Below are 16,395 nucleotides of genomic sequence, written 5' to 3'. Positions count from 1 at the left end.
TATACATTCCTGCAAAAGAAATGGACAAAGAAGCACTTAACCAACCATAGCTCAACAGTCAGATATAATGTGTGTGGAGCTGGGGCAATAGCTCCAGCAATGTAAGTCCAGCAATAGCTGGAGCAAATGTGAAGTGCATGCATTTGACTTGGGTGCCAGACTGACCTGGATTCAAATCTCAGCCTGGTCACTTTTACTAACTGGGCACTCTTGGGCAGATCACTTCACCTCTCTGAACCTCAGTTTTCAGTTCTACAAAATCCCTACTTTTAGAAGGTTGTAAAAATTAGAAACAGCTTATGTACAGCGCCTGGTACCGAATGGAAGCTGGTATTATTCCATGGGTGTCAAGCACTGAAAACTCAGGATGCTGCAGGCTTGCAAAGGGGACACAGAATAAAGGTCAGAGTGCTACCAAATCCTGATGCAAAAGCATCTTAGGATCAAATTAGATCACAGCCTGGAGCTCACCTAGTGAGGACACTTAAGTCAGAGACATAAGTGAGTTGATCAAGGCCACACAGCAAATTAGTGTCGGAGACAGGATAAAATTCCAGGTAAGTCTGGAAATGTTCAGCTCAATGCTCCTTTCTGTAAGGCAGCAGCCTCTGAGCTGTCCAGGCTCTGCTCTGATCTGCCCCTATTTCATTCTGATGTGACAATTTGTACTCCTCCTTTGCACCTGGGAGTGTCCTTTCAAATGACAGGCAAGAGAAAGAGCAGATGAGGTGTGTTTCTAGTGATAACCAGGCCAGCACACGCATCCCTGTCGCCATGGCAACCTGGGCTTGGTTGGGGAGGACCCGCTCCTCCTGCGCGCCCCCCCCCCCACCCCGATCCACGCAGCGGACGTAACACGTGCGGAAGGGTCACGTGTTGTTGTTGGGCCGCAAAAGCTGCTTCCGGGTCAATGCAGGACACCGGGCTCCAGCGGCCGGAGTGGGGGCCGAGGTGAAGCGGAGCCGGGCCGGGGCGGCCGGGACCAGGCCCGAGGCTGAGCGGCGGCCACGGCGGTGGCCGGGAGGGGGGAGGCGAGGCGCAGCCCGAGGAGCCGCCGCAGCAGCTCCCCGCCTCCCGGGCTGAGGGGTGAGTGGAGCCCGGCCTGCCGGCTCCGCCGGCTTCTCGAGGCCCGAGGCGCTCCGCCCCGGAGCCGAGGCGCGGAGGGCAGCTCCTGCTGGGGTGCCGTGTGAGGAGACGTCGGGAAGAACTCGGAGCGGGACGGGGCCCACCTGGGCCACGGGGAGGGAGGCGACACCTGCCGGGGGCTGGCGGGAGGCTGGGCCTGACCCGGGCTGGCGGAGCGGGGAGGGCCCTGGGCTGCGAGGGGGAGTTTGGCCCCGGGTTGGAGCAGGGCATGGGGGGAACCGGTTCCTGGGAGAATCCAGGCTTCTCCCTGTGCCCCAGGGGCGGGGGGATGGGAGGATGTCCCTGGCTGATGGGAACCGGAGATGAGTCCGGGTTTGCTGGGGAAACAGGCAACTTGTCTGACCCACTGAACCAAAAAAAAAAAAAAAAAAGAAAATAGAGGACGTGTCCCTAGGGAGGGGAAAGGAGTGTTCGCAGGTTCCTGGGACACTAGGCCTGCTCCTTCCAGGGGCTGATCAGAGGAGATGGTATTTTAATAAGGGCTTTAGGGAGAATCGTTTTGCCCCCAAGTTGGAAGACCCTGAGAATGAGGGGATTGGGATAAACTGGGGCCTGGGAAGTGGGTACCCTGTCCTGGGATGTGTGAGGAGGCGGGAATGTACGGGTCTGTGTTGAGAATGGGGAGTACGGAGTTCTAGGTCCTCTCCTAGGAAGACTGCTGGGAATTGCTGACGTGAGTGATTGGGACACAGTGATTCTAGCAGTTGTAGTTAAGGAAAGTTGGTTGGAAGAGTTGAACTGCTTACAGTAGTGGAGGAAGGAGGAGCTCTACTCTCAAGGTTGCTAAGCTACAGGAGCTTGTCGGCACTGCCTAGGGCTGTTGTTTGGGGAAGTTAGCAATCCTTTCAGGTCCGAGTACAGCCTTTGCTAAGGCATCTCCTAGTTCTTTTTACGGGCTCTGGAGCTCTTCACTTGGTGTCCAGAGTCCATCTTGAGGAGAGATTATGTGTAGGTGATGAGGACTAATGAAAACGTTCTAGGGTAGGAGCTTTCAAATTTTTTTTTCCCATCATGCCCCGTAGCAAAAAGTACATTTTACATCATGATCTAGTACAAAGGTACCGATGAACAAAACGTTTCACAAAGCAGTGTTTACTCTTATTATATGTGATGCATTCTGATAATTTCTATTATACTCCACTCTCTTTCATTAAAAACTTCTGACCGAAACCCACTAAATTGATTTATGGGTCACAAGGTGAAGTTTGAAAAACACCATCTCCAAGGCACGTTTCTTTGGCTTCAGTGTGTCCTCATGTTTGCTTCTGGAAAGCAAGGATGATGGTAAGGAGATGGAGGGTCGGGGGGAAGGAAGAGGACGCCAACCAGGTGCAATTGACTGCTTCATTTGTTTACATAGTTATAACATGTAGCATATTTGACTGGTGTTTTGTACCGTAATCCTAATGCCTGATCATTTAATGAAATTTTTGAAATAAGTATGTGCTTTAATTCTCTCTATCCTTTGCTCTGTCTGAAATATGAGAGGCCTAGTTCCATTTAGTTGATTTACCCCTACAACATAGCTAAGGTAATTTTAATGTTAGTCTTGTAAATATACAGTGATTTGCTTTTATGCTATTTAAAAAAAAGTCAATCTGAAACCTAACTCTTCTTATTCCAGTAATTAACACATGGTAACATTTTTCTGCATGATTATAGGTATAGGTTCATGGCTTTAGTATATATTTTAAACTTAGTCATAAACTTGAGCAAGACTTTGAGTTAGTTAACATCTTAATTCTCCCCACAAAAATGATGTTTTCATCTATTTATAAAATAAGTGAGGTCCTTATATGAATAGTATTATAATGAACATTAATGAGTATTGGTAAACAAAGTGAGAGGGCTTCATGTGTTGCTGTGTTTAAAGTCCTTTTAAAATTTGTCACATAGCCTATTGTTCCAGGATGTTGAGTGTCAAATGATGTTGCAGATTTCAGTAGGTAAATTTATACGGTATGTATTTAAGACCCGTTCACTAGTGTTATTTTTTGTGGAGAATGCCTTCATGTTATTTGGAACATGGAATTCAAATGCACAACCATCAAGAAAGAATTGCCCAAGTTAAACTTCATCTGTGAGGCCACATTCTTGATTAGATGCCTTATAAAAACATCCTTATCATCTTCAAACTGTGTATTATAAAATATCTTTCTTACATTTAACTGTTGACTATATCTTGGTTACTGATGAGAGGGGCTATGTTGGCATGTATCAGCCATCCTTGAAAAATTATCTTTTAATGAGGTAAATATTTGTTTTAAAATATTTAGCTTTAATGAATGTTTACATGTTTTCTCTTTGTGGTAGCTGTTTGGAACATTAAGGAAGATTCTCATTAATTTCATTTTTCTGGGAATCATGTGTACCTGTCAATAAACAGTCGTGGAGAATTTACCCTGAGTGATTGTGTGTGCTTTTTTATAGTTTTCGTTTCTTCTCTTGAATCTCAGACTCTTTAAGTATGTCCACCTATAGCAGGCTCTTTTCCCCTTCTAATTTTTGCTTCCAAACTGCTGTGGGTTTGGAAATTAGATGCTTACATTTGTTGGAATTTTGTGTAAAATGAGATCGTGTAGCTCTGAATAATGTTTTTTCACATATATATAATATATATTATGCTATATATTATATATATCATATATGTAATACTTTTTTTTTTAGTGTATGAGCTATGTGACATGTATTTTGGCTACTCAGAGGCCTATTTACTGACCTTTTATTCGTGGGTTGTGTTTAAAATAAGTGAACTGTTTATATATTTTGGGCCTAGTTAGCTATATAAGAAAAAGTTCTAAAAAGTAAGGTGAAACTGATAGTGATACAATTTGGATTTAGGAGGTGCAGAAATCATTTAGCTGTGATTGTTGCCTTTGCCCTACGTGCAATTAGTTATTGGGTTACCATTCCGCCCTTTTTCATCTTTTCCACTACCCTGTTCTGACTTCCTTTCTTTGAGATTAGAATGCTAACAGCCTAACTATTCCCATTGCCTGTTATTCTCATTCTACTGGATCTTGCATAGCTTTATCGGAGTGTTCTTCCAAAGAGTGTTGCTATAATTTATCATTTCCCTCCTCAAAAACCATTAGCAGCTTCCAGGGCCAGCGCTGAATAAAGCCCATACTGTTGAGGTGGACATTGGCATTGTACAGCCTCTACTTTTTTTTGGACATTGTTTTTCCATTCCTAAATGCAAATCCTCTGTTCCTGCCAAGCTATTTACTCATTGTACCTTCCTTTGTATATAACATTATTCTTGAAAGTCTGGGAAATGTGTTCTCTTTCTTTGTGAAATCCTACTCGTCTTCATTTCATTACAGATGAGCCCTCTTCCTGAGATCTTTCTTGCCTGTATTGTCTACATCACTTGTCCTGTATTGTTTTATATTATTTGTGTACCTTGTTTTTTACCCCTTTTAGATTGTAAACTCATAGAGGACAGGAGGCTCAAGTGTCCCCCAATCTCTAGGATCGAACACCTAACACAGGCTTTATCAGAGTATAGTTTAGAAACCAAGTGAATCAGAATTTGACTGAATTTATGGTTAAAATGTCAGGTTTTGAAAATTCCACCCTAGACTTACTGAATCAGAATCTAGGAATCTGCTTAGGTAATTCTTCCGTTCAGTAAAATTTGAGACTCACTGACCTAGCATGAGGCTTTAAATTATAGTAGGTACACATAAGTTTTGAGCAAATGATATAAATGAACTGAGCAGTGTCAGTTCAGCAAATTGGTTTAATTTTAGGGCTTTGGAGTCAGGCAGCCTAGATTTGAATCCTGTCTCTCTCACTCACTAGAGCTGTCTGACCGTAACCTCTCTTTGCTTTAGTTTTCCCATCTGTAAAATGGGGTTAATAATAGGACTCCTCATAAGGATGTTGTGAGAATTGAAAGAGATAACACATGTAAAACAACACTGTGTAAGGTACATGGTAAACGGTAGATTTTGTCTGCTGTTATCATAGCAATGATTGGCATAACTGGTCATCGAAGTAATGAAAAGTGCTAAGAGTAGGATCCATGTCAATCATTGTTAATAAGCAAATTGCTCGTGGTTTCAAGAATTCAGGCTTAAGATTTATTTTCCATTTTAGACTAACGGATAGTGGACCTATATGGTGTTTAAAGTCATGAAGGTGTTTTGCCTTCTTTAGAAGGATGGTAACAAATTAGCAAGTTAAGCTTTTTCCCCTTCATCGCCCCCTTGCCTGAAGAATGAAGTGCAAACTTTCAAACCGAGGACCTTAGAGCTTACCATCTGGTCCTGCCAGCCCATCTTCTTCCAGCCCTCCTCCCACACATCCACACCAGCCACACTTTCCCTTACTTGCGCCTTGACATGTGCTTTTCCCCTTATTTCTCATCTGGGGAATTCGTGTGGCTCTTTTAAGACTCAGTTTTATGTGTGGCCGACCTTAGTGAGGACAGACCCACTCCCTCGGTGTCCTGAAAGTGCTTTGTCCATACTTAGGTATTACCTTTGTGTACGTTTGTCTTCTTTTTGGAGGGGAAAGGATTTAGTCCTTGTGTACGTTCTCGGTACATTCTATTTAATTAGTTCACCTCTGTTAGAGGCAGAGGGTGTTTGGTTGCTATTTGACTCAAATAAGCTCTCCCATTTGTCTGGACTTTTCTACTCTCAGCTTTCATAATAATGTCTACAATTTATTGGTCATGTACTATAAGCAAGGCAAAACTAGATGCTTTAAAAGCTTTATTTCATTTAATCTTCACAATGATTCTGAGATAGCTATTAATAGCTCCATTTTACGAACGAGAAAGCCAGCCCAGAGAGGTTAGTAACTTGTTCAAATTTCAGTGCAGATTTGTGATTGCACTCAGGCCAAACTGAATTCCATGCTCTCAATCACAGTGCTCTTCTAAAAACAGGAGATTTAAACAGATGACACTTCCAAAACTCAGGACTCCGTGGCTGTGTGAAACTCTCACTAATAATTCATTAATCGTCCTTAGAAATGTGATCTATTATTAGTACTGTTGGGAAAGGATTATTTAAACTAAAATTCTTCTTAGACTAATGCTTTTCCAGTGATTTTTCAAAATTTCACTTCCCATTCTGTCATACTCCTCATTGATGTACTTGATTTTTATTTCACTGATAGAAGATATCACTTCCTGTTTATTCAAAGTAAAATTCACTTTTTCATTCATCCACCAAATATTTGTTGCCATGTGGCAGACACTGCTCCATGTAACACTGAACTGGACTCACAAATCCCTGCTTTTGTGGGACTTCGGTTCTGGTGGAGAGAGACCTCAAACAGGCACGAACGAACAGATCATGCTAAGTGCTGTCAAGAATGAAAGCGCGTGAAGTGATAAGTGGGTGACGGTGGCAGCCGTGCAATTTTTGATGGGGCGATCAGAGGCAGCCTCACTGAGAAGGTAACATTTGTATTTAAATTTATTTAAGGTTTAAATGCTGAGATGAAGCCAGCTAAACCAAGAGCGAGGAAAAGGGCCTTCCTGTGAATGCCTTAAGAGGGGCAATCAGCTCGGCAGGTTTCAGAAGTGGAAAGCCATGCTAGCTGAAGCCTGGTGGGCTAGGAAAAGGGTGAGAGGAGGCAACGTTAGGGAGGTAAGCAGAGAACAAAGTCAATGAAGCCCTGAAGACTGATGAAGAGATTGGATTTTATTCCAAGTGTGAAGGGAAGCCATTGGAGAGCTTGAAGGACGTGATTTGACTTAAATTTTGGAAAGATTGCTTGGCTACATTGTGGAGAAGGAATTGTAGTCATGAGACACCGGGGAGGAAATCACTGCAGCAGTCCTAGTAAGAGGTTGATGGAGGCTTGAACCAGGGTACGGTAATGGAGATGGAAAGAACTGGGCAGAGTTGGGGTGTTTTAAAGGCACTGTTGGTTGGTCTTGCTGATTGATTACATGGGCATGTGAGAGGAAGAGAGAAATCAAATATGACTGGAGGTGGGGACTGGTGGAGGAGGAGCAGGTTTGAGGAGGGAATGAAGAGTTCTGTTTTTGCCTGTGTGCCTCTCCCTGATTGTACTCCCACTCTCCAAGGATGCCACAATCCTCTTTATTATTCTCTGACTTTCCTATACAGTTTTTACCACATATGTATGTGACCCTAAACAATGACTCATTTTCTATGTTTTTAAATTTTGTGTAAATGGAATTGTACTGTATATATTCTTATAATTAGTTATTTTATCCATTCAACATTATTTTTAAGTGTTATTCATGTTGCTGAGGAAGCAGTCATAGCGAATTTGTCAATTGTTAATTTCCATTGCTGTGTACCATTTTATTTTATGAATATAATGCAGTTTTATCCAATTGCCTGTTCTTGGATATAAGGGCCTTTTTTCACCAGGATTTTTGTAACTTCAGACAGTACTGTTGTGGACATTCTTTTGCTTGTCTCCTGGTGCACGTGTACAAGTTCCTAGAGAGTTTACACTGAGAAGTAGAAGTGCTGTATCACGGAGTATGTGCATATTCAACTTCACTAGACAGTGATAGATTGTTTGCCGAGGTGTTTGTACTCCCACCAGCAATAGAAGAGTTCTCACTCTTCCATATTTTCTCCAACACTTAGGATTGTGAGTTTTTAAGTCTTGCTAATTTTTACAAATGATATTTTATCAAGACTTTAATTTTTGTTTCTGAGTATTGAACATCTTTTACATATATTTGTCATATGAATTTTATCTTCTGATAAATGCTTGTTCATGTCTTTTGTCCATTTTTCTATTTGGATTGTTCACCATTTTCTTACTGTCTTTAGGTGTTCTCCAAATTGGTTACATGTGTTGCAATTATCCTATTCCAATTTCTGGCTTGTCCTTTTACATGTTTAATGTCTTTTGATGATCAAAAGTTTTTCATTTTACTGGTCAACTTTTCCTTCATGAGTTTTGTTTATGTTTTTTTTTTTTTTTTTTAAAGATTTTATTTTTTCCTTTTTCTCCCCAAACCCCCCCGGTACATAGTTGTGTATTCTTCGTTGTGGGTTCTTCTAGTTGTGGCATGTGGGACGCTGCCTCAGCGTGGTCTGATGAGCAGTGCCATGTCCGCGCCCAGGATTCGAACCAACGAAACACTGGGCCGCCTGCAGTGGAGCGCGCGAACTTAACCACTCGGCCACGGGGCCAGCCCCAAGTTTTGTTTATGTTTTGATTATGAAATATTTCCCTAAATCAAGATCTTAGAGCTTTTCTCCTATTAGAAAAAATAACTATTTTCTCTCAAAGGAGTAAAGTTTGCCTTTTAATTTTATCTGGAGTTGAGTTTATGTCGTGAAATGAGGATTCGCTTTCATTTTTCTCAAATTGATATTCACTTGTCCTGGGACCAGTTATTAAATAGTTTAACCTTTTCATACTGATCTCTATGCCACTTCCTGTCATATTTACATGGGCCTGTTTCTGGGCTCTCTTTTCTGTTATATTGGTTATTCTTTTTCCTTCAGAATTGTCTTCTTTAACAAAATATAGTCGATTCTTGTTAGTCATGGTACTTATGTAAAGTTGCCATAAAAACTGAATGAGTGAATATGGAACCATTGCTCCTATGGAAAATACAGGCTTAGGTTCCTGCCAGCCTCTGGTCACGACATTTCCATCAACTGATCAGTACATAACCTTGTTTTATATGTGTTTCTTATTAATTATTCACTATATATTGTTGATTCGTTAACTTTGAATTCATAGTGAATAGCACTATATAAGCCTTATCTAACTGTATTTTCTCCCTAAGGTACATCACAGTCTTCTTGTGCTTAGGAACATTAGACAGCACTTCAGCACTACACCTGGGGGCCATTTCAATACTGAAATCACAACAAAATACAAAAATATGAAAACCATGGCCCAAAATAGATCAGGAAAAGGACACTTATTTACAGTATGAGCTGAAACAAGAAGGCAGAGTGCTGCCTTGTTCTGTCCCAGCTAGAAATGTGCATGTCGGGCAACTCAAATTTTTTGTTGCTCTTTGAGTATCTGCAAATGACTGTGAAAGTGCTGCAGTTATTGATTTTGGGGTTACAAATAAATTTTAGTGAGTAGGCAAATCTGCAAATAAATTCTCTAGTGATTAGTCTTGACTGTACTAGGTACTCTTAAAAGAGAGCCAATTTTTCAGGAAACCATTAACTTGAGCATTTTTCCTACCCTCTCATGCTTACACATATCTTTATAACATTTTATTTTAAAAGAATAATTTAATGCAATGAATCTCTCAGATACTAAGTTCTAATTGACAGATAACATTCTCTCAATAAAGAGACTTCTTTTTTGAGAATATTTTTATTATATTTATAATCATGGTATTATTATTTAGTTCATAGTTAAATGAGCAAAGAATTTCAGGAAGAATTGCAACACTTAAAATGTTGAAAACAAGTCTAAATTATTAAACCCTGATTGTGACTCTATACAAGGATCATATTTTCTCATAGGCACTATTAATAAGGCATAAGTTTTGTAAAGGCAAGTACCCTCTGGAGATTGTAATTTAAATATTAGCTCTTTGTAGTCCCTTATCCATTAGTGACATATCTCCACGTGAACATCAGTAAAGGAGCCAAGGAAAAAATAAATGAAGACTATACATCGTAAATCAGATCTTCCACAAAATGCATTTATTGTGACGTGGCCATTTGTCCCTCACTGTTTAAGATCTTTAAGTGAATTGTTGGCATTAATTTGATAAGTGTGCTGAGAGAGTGAGAACCAGAAACTTTGGACTTGGAACTACAGTCATCTTTTTTTTTATATAGCATATATTTTATTTATTCCTTCATTTTTTGAAATATTTTTATTGTGGTAAAATATATATATCATAAAATGTACCATTTTAACCATTTTTAAGTGTACAGCTTGGTGGCATTAAGTACATTCACATTGCTGTGCAACCATCTATCTCCAGAACTTTTCATGTTCCCAAACTGAAACTGTTGTACCCATTAATCAATAACTCCCCATTCCCTATTCTCTCCAGCTGCTGGCAACCGTCATTCTACTTTCTACATTCTACTTTCTCTGAATTTGACTACTCTGTATACCTCATAAAGTGGAATCATACAGTATTTGCTGTTTTCTGTCTGGCTTATTTCATTTAGCATTATGTCTTCAGTGTTCATCCATGCTATAGCATGTGTCAGAATTTCTTTCCTTTTCAAAGCTGAATAATACTCCATTCTATGTACACACCACATTTTGTTTATTCATTCATTTATCCAGGGATGTTGGGGTTGTTTCCATCTTTTGACTATTGCGAATTATGCTGCTGTGAACGTTGGTGTATAAATATCTATTCAAGTCCCTGATTTCAGTTCTTTTGGTCTACACCCTGAAGTGGGATTGCTGGAGCATATGGGAATTCTATGTTTAACGTTTGAGGAACTGTTTTCCACAGCAGGTGTACCATTTTGCGTTCTCACAAGCAGTGCACATATATTCATCTTTAGTTACTAAACAGTGCCTATTGTTCTGAAGTATGGCATAAATTATTAACTCTTGCATATGGAATATAAGGTATAGTATGTATACAAAACTCATATTCAGTATTGAGTCTATTGTGGCTGTAGTCTTTGCGAAAGAACTTAGCTTGTGCTAGGTAGCAGGTATTTCTGACTCTGCCACTGATTCATTGCTCTATCATTGTCATCTGTTATTTTTGGAATCCCCTTGGAGAGATAGACATAATTATGTATTTCAGTGGTAGCTGTGAAGGATTTTTGTGCATAAGTACTCTGATCTCAGGGTTTATTAATAAAACTGCTTTTCATGTTTTATAAAATAATTCGATAGGCACAATCAGAAGTGATTAGAAAACACATTGATTAGCACATTTGTTTTTAGTGCTGTTGAGGAACTTCTGACTCCTAGCGGCCCTGTGCACAGCAGAGCAGAACCCTGCTTGGTCTTTCTGCACCATCCTCTCTCCTCCTGGTGCTGTATCAGACAATGCTCCGCTGCTATTCATAGGGGTTTTGTGGCCAATTTTTTCAGAAGTGGGTGGCCAGGTTCCTTCTTCCTAGTCTGTCTTGCTCTGGAAGCTTTGCTGAAACCTGTCCACCATGGGTGACCCTGCTGGTATCTGAAATTCCCGTGACTGTGTACTACGGCATCACGGCAACACGCAGCCACCACAGTGTGACAACCGACAGATGGGTGGTATGACCCCTGACCAGGAGACAAACCTGCGTTGCAGCAGTGAGAGAGCCTAATCTTAATCACTAGACCACCAGGGCTGGCTAGCACATTGCCTGGGTGCCAGTTACGTGCAAAGTACGTCCGTGATGGATACAAAGAAGCATTATGATGTGGTCCTTACCCTCAAGGGCTATACAGTCTAAGGACACAAGACATAGACACATGAAAAGCACATCACTACACATGAGTTACTTAACTACTGATACTAGTATATGGGACAAAATGAAAAGATGTCATGCCAATATGTATTGATTAATCGCTCATTGAATATTTTAGTCAATAGCTACCATGAGCTCAGCTCAAAGGAAACAGTATTATGGCAGGAAGTATCTGAAAAGTATACCTCCAAAGCATATTCTGAGTAGGGTGTTGAAGGATGTATTAAATTTAGACAGCTGGAGAGGAGAGGAGAAAACCATCCAGTTAAGGAGGAATGACATTATAAATGTCAGACAGTTTTATTGCCCAAATCATTAATTGGTATTAATTAGCATTGTCCCAGGACCAAAAAAATTAGATTAAATCTATGTAACAAAAATTTCAAGTAAGTCCCCCAGCCCTCCATTCATGCTGCCGTGCTCACGGGCTGGTGATGGTAGTAGTAATAGGAGTGGCAGTAGCAGCAGAAGTAATAATCAGCTGATATTTATTAAGTGCTTTCTATGTCCTAGGCACTGTGCTGACCACTTTTTACCCTTATTGTCTCCATTCACTCTTCAGCAACCCTATGAGCTAGGAGTTAGGGGCTATCTGTTACCTCTTTTTACAGATGAGGCAATGGAGACAGAGCTGCAGTAACTTGCCCACAGTCACACAGAGAAGTGGTCAGTCATGATTTATATGCAGGCAGTTTAGTTCTAGAACCAGCACTTATTACCACCAGGTAATACCGCCTGAATACTAAATGTGGGAGGGACTACTCAATTTTTTTTTTATGACCTGTAAACTTTTGCAGACTCTCTGTGGCTGGTTAACATTCTGGTAATCCCTAGTTATTAACCAGAGTGGTTTGTAAACTCTAGAAGCCTGCAGAGTGATGAGCTAACAGTCTGTTCCTAATGAGGCCTTGCTTTAACTTGATAACTTCAGTAGGTGACACGAGCAGAGATAATGGGGTAATCTGTAAACAGCTGTGTAATGACCTTAAACTTGTGTATTCAACAGCTGAAAAATAGCATGCATATATAATTTTCTTCTGATGAAAACTAATCCATTGAAGAAACTAATATTTGTTGCTTTTTGGGGGGGAGGAAAAATCGAGAATAATTTTTTCCGCTTTGGTCACTAGACCAGTCAGTCCTGCTGCTTAGTTTTGTGATTCAAAAGTTACTTTATGTGGTTACAGGAGGTATTTTGGCTGTGATGGTTTTCATATATTTTGATAAGGTGTATTTCTGTGACTTGTGCGTGATGCTGTATACAGTTGACTTAAAATATTCCTTTTTTAGTAAAGACAGCATGGCTCAACAGATTAGGGATACAGAAGGTATGACTTAGCATGCTGGTTGGGCCGGAGAAACCTGAGCAAGTCACGTCAATTTCATGTCCTGTAAATAAAGATAAGTGTCAGTTTGTCAGTATCAGGATGGTTGTGGAAAATTACGAGGCTTTAAAATGATTGTTAATCTCAGTTTGGGGACACTTGACTTATGGGGAACATCGATTCAAGAGAAAGCATGTCTACTCCTGAATTTTGAGGAAGCGCAACATTAAAGCCTTGAGATTTTTCCAGTCGCATCTGGGCTGCATAGAAAGGTAGGAGTGGCTGCAAATTTGTTTGTGAAGGAGTTGGGGCGGGCTGAGGGTGGAACTCTCCTTGGAAGCTATTGAAGTAAGGGTAGCGGATGTTAAACTGTGGTTGTTGTCGTGATCGCTCTAAGTGTATGGAAAGTACTTTTCTATAGTTCAGAGTGCCTAATTTAATAGGGATATAGATGCCTGCTTTCTGGACGGTGAGAAGCCATGGAAATCAAGAAAGCAGTGCTTGGAAATATTTTCACACAAAGAGGTACTTCAGTCTAAATAGAAGTATTTTCTCAATTTTTTTCCTCTCAAATAAGGTACTTTCTTATGAAAATCATAAAATTCTTGGGCTAGTACATTTGGGCCAGAAATGTCAAGTACTTTGTTTACATACAGTAGACTACAAGTGTGAGAGTCAGTCATACTTACTGTTTTGCACTTGTTGATGAGAAAACTGTCTCTTTGTTTAATGTCAAATGTGCATCGTGTGTAATACCGTTCTTAGTAGAAAATACAGACAGCTGTGAGGCCGCACTCACTAATAATGTAGCGTCATGATTTAGACATCTTTGGTGTCACTGATATAATGAAATAAAGAATTTGACTTAGATGTTTTAGTGTCTGTGGTGCTTTTAAGGAGAAACAGGTGCTGTGATAAGAAAAGGGGGTAGCAGGGCCCGACTAATAGCGTGATTCAAGGAATGCCCAGGAGTCTGAATTCTCATGTCATTTGGCAGTGTTGGACTTTTAAAAAAATCTTCTACTGAGAAAAGTTGATGTGCCACATTATTACACTTGGATTTAGTTTAGTATTCAGTTGAGGAAGAGGCTTTGAGAAATAGGGTGGGTCAAAGTAGGGTGTGAAATCCTGGTGGCCTGGTGTGTTATGATAATGGATTTATCAGCTACGCTCAAGGTTCGCACTTGGAATGCTTAGAGTAAGTTTGTGAATTGGGGAACTGTAACTCCACAGAAGAGTTTTGAAAGTTATTAGAGTTAATTTTCCTTACTTTTCATCCCAAGAAAGCATCCTCTTAGGTATATTACATAACGCTCAGGGGAGATGACTGAGGTGGAATTACAGGTATATGTACTTTATGATAAATGCAATTAGAAGTGCCATTCAGAAGAAGACTGGCTAGCCTAATTCTATTGGCCTGGACAACGTCCCTGAAGCATTTTTATGGGAGAGACAGCTGTCATGAATGACTTCAGCTGCAAAAGCTTGTTAATGGAACACTGTACAAACCTTAAAAACGATTATGTAGATATATAGTTATTGACATAGAAAGCTTTTCATGAGCTATTTAGCGAAAAGGCAGGTTATAAAACTATATATCTAAAAATAATCTTTGTGTAAAAAATATATATCTACATAGCATGGAAAAATATACACCATAAAGTGCATCCTCAGGCTTAATCTACTTGCTAAATCTGTCGACCAAACCTTTCTAGTACGGCTGTGACTCCAAACATGCTTCAGATGTGAAAAACTTTTGGTAACACTTATTTACATGCTTAGCTGAGCTAATAAAAAGGGAAAGTAATCTACATGGAAACTACATGAGATTACAGGGTTTTTGCTTATTTTCAACTGGACATTTTTAAAAATTCGGAGTGTATAATACTTGTATTTTTTAAAGCAGTTATTTATTTAAAAAAAAGCTTATCAATAGGCCTTTATTCATTCATTATTTAATTTTTCCTAGAGGGAAAATGTATAACACACACATATACTTTCCAGAGTTTTATTGGGGGACACTTATGTTGAAGATCAGAAAGATTTAGAAAACAAAGTCCCAGCTACCTAAAATGTCAAAGACCCTGGCAGGGTTTGGGTATAGTGGGGTCTTTTGAAAAGGAAGCTTTCTGGGGATGAGGTTAGGAGTCCACAAAGCACAAGTTAAATGGGCTTTAAAAAAAAAAAAACTTGCAAAATTTGAGAAAGTCATCCTAAGAGACCCTTTGAAGCTACTCAGGAGATTTTCCTCCTCAGACGTGTTTTGTTAGTTGTTGACCTCCTCCACCACCACCCAAGCCCCAGGCTCAGCCTGTAAATTTCTCTTTTGTGTTTTTTTTTTAAAAAAAAACAAGATATAACAACTCTCTCTCTAAACACGTGGTTTTTCGTCTCAACTGTCCCATCTCTTCTCTTTCATCTAAGCTTCTCAAAGCCATGGTCTATCTCACTGTCTTCACTTATTTCTTTCTTTAACTCTTTGCTGTGGTTTCTATTCCCTTGTCTGTACTCAAAGGGCTTCCCCTAAGGTCAACAAACTCCTGACTGCCCAGTCCTTTAGGGAGTTTAAGGTTGTCCTCATTGTTGACCTCTTGTTATTCTACGTAAAGATCGGTAACCCCATCCTTGCTCTGTATTCACAGTGATCTATCAAAATTTTTCATACTTTTCTCTCTACAGGATAAGGTCAAATGTGAGCAAGGTCAATCAGGAGCTGACCACCATCCACTCTACAGTCGAATCGCTCGCTTCTCCCACTCCCCACCACACGTATTTTATGTTTTAGCAATACCGCTTATTAGCCCATGTTTCACGTCTCTTGTGCCTGTTCGTGTTCCGTTATTTCCTGCGCCTGGAATGTTCTTCATCCTGTTAACCTGATGTTCATCGTCTTTCAAAATGGCTCAGGATTCACCTCACAGTTCCTTGATTGTACTTCCGAAAGTTAATCACTTCCTATGTTTGAATTCACTATTTCTACATGGCTTATTTTAGGTATGTGTTATCTCCATATATCTCCTTCTAGATTGTGGGTACCTTGAGGGCAGACTTTGGATTTTATTTATTCTTGCTTTTTTTAGTGCTTAGCACAGTGTTTGGCACTGATTCAGTATCTGTTTCCTGTTTGTTGAACAGAATGAAATGAGATTGTAAGCTTGGTGAGGGCACACATTTTATGAATAAATGCATAGGCAAAGAGGCCTAATTGGAACCACTTGATAAGGTGCAAAAAAGAGATAGCAGAAAAAACTAAGTATATTTGTTGTCTCTGCTTTTATTAAACAAGTGGTAAATAGATTCTTTTTCTCAGATTGTCTTGTAAAGGAAATAGGCACCTAAGTGGAGAGAAATGACTGGAATCTAATGTCGTCTGACCAAAGGAAGTTAAAGGTGAAATTGTAGAGCCTTTGGTCAAAACGGTTAACCTAAGTTTTGTTGTCAAATGTTCTTAACAAAATATTGGCAGGTAGCTTTTAGAGTGTAGTTTTTTCTGCACTTCTCTGATGAATAGATAAGATTGATTAGTTGGAAATAAATGGGTGCGTGTCAAATGA

At 40.0% G+C, this 16,395-nt stretch overlaps 1 protein-coding gene across 4 annotated transcripts in view; it reads left to right on the top strand.

The window, feature by feature from the left end:
* The first annotated feature begins 883 nt into the window (after positions 1 to 883).
* The window catches only part of TBCEL (tubulin folding cofactor E like), a 77,819-nt gene continuing 62,307 nt past the window's right edge, over positions 884 to 16,395 (top strand). The window contains exons 1-2 of one of the 4 annotated variants that reach the window (XM_044751712.2): positions 884 to 1,086; positions 2,345 to 2,430. In XM_044751712.2, coding sequence (XP_044607647.1) covers positions 2,425 to 2,430 — 6 coding nt within the window. In that variant the 5' untranslated portion in view covers positions 884 to 1,086; positions 2,345 to 2,424. Of the gene's footprint in view, positions 1,087 to 2,344; positions 2,431 to 15,520; positions 15,836 to 16,395 lie in introns of all 4 variants that reach the window. The other 3 variants (XM_044751711.2, XM_044751710.2, XM_014858839.3) reach the window with 3 other exon arrangements.

This window comes from Equus asinus, chromosome 20 (assembly GCF_041296235.1).
Source record: "Equus asinus isolate D_3611 breed Donkey chromosome 20, EquAss-T2T_v2, whole genome shotgun sequence".
Lineage (NCBI taxonomy): Eukaryota > Metazoa > Chordata > Mammalia > Perissodactyla > Equidae > Equus > Equus asinus.
Note: the sequence above shows the minus strand (reverse complement) of the source record. Positions and strands in the feature narration are given on the sequence as shown.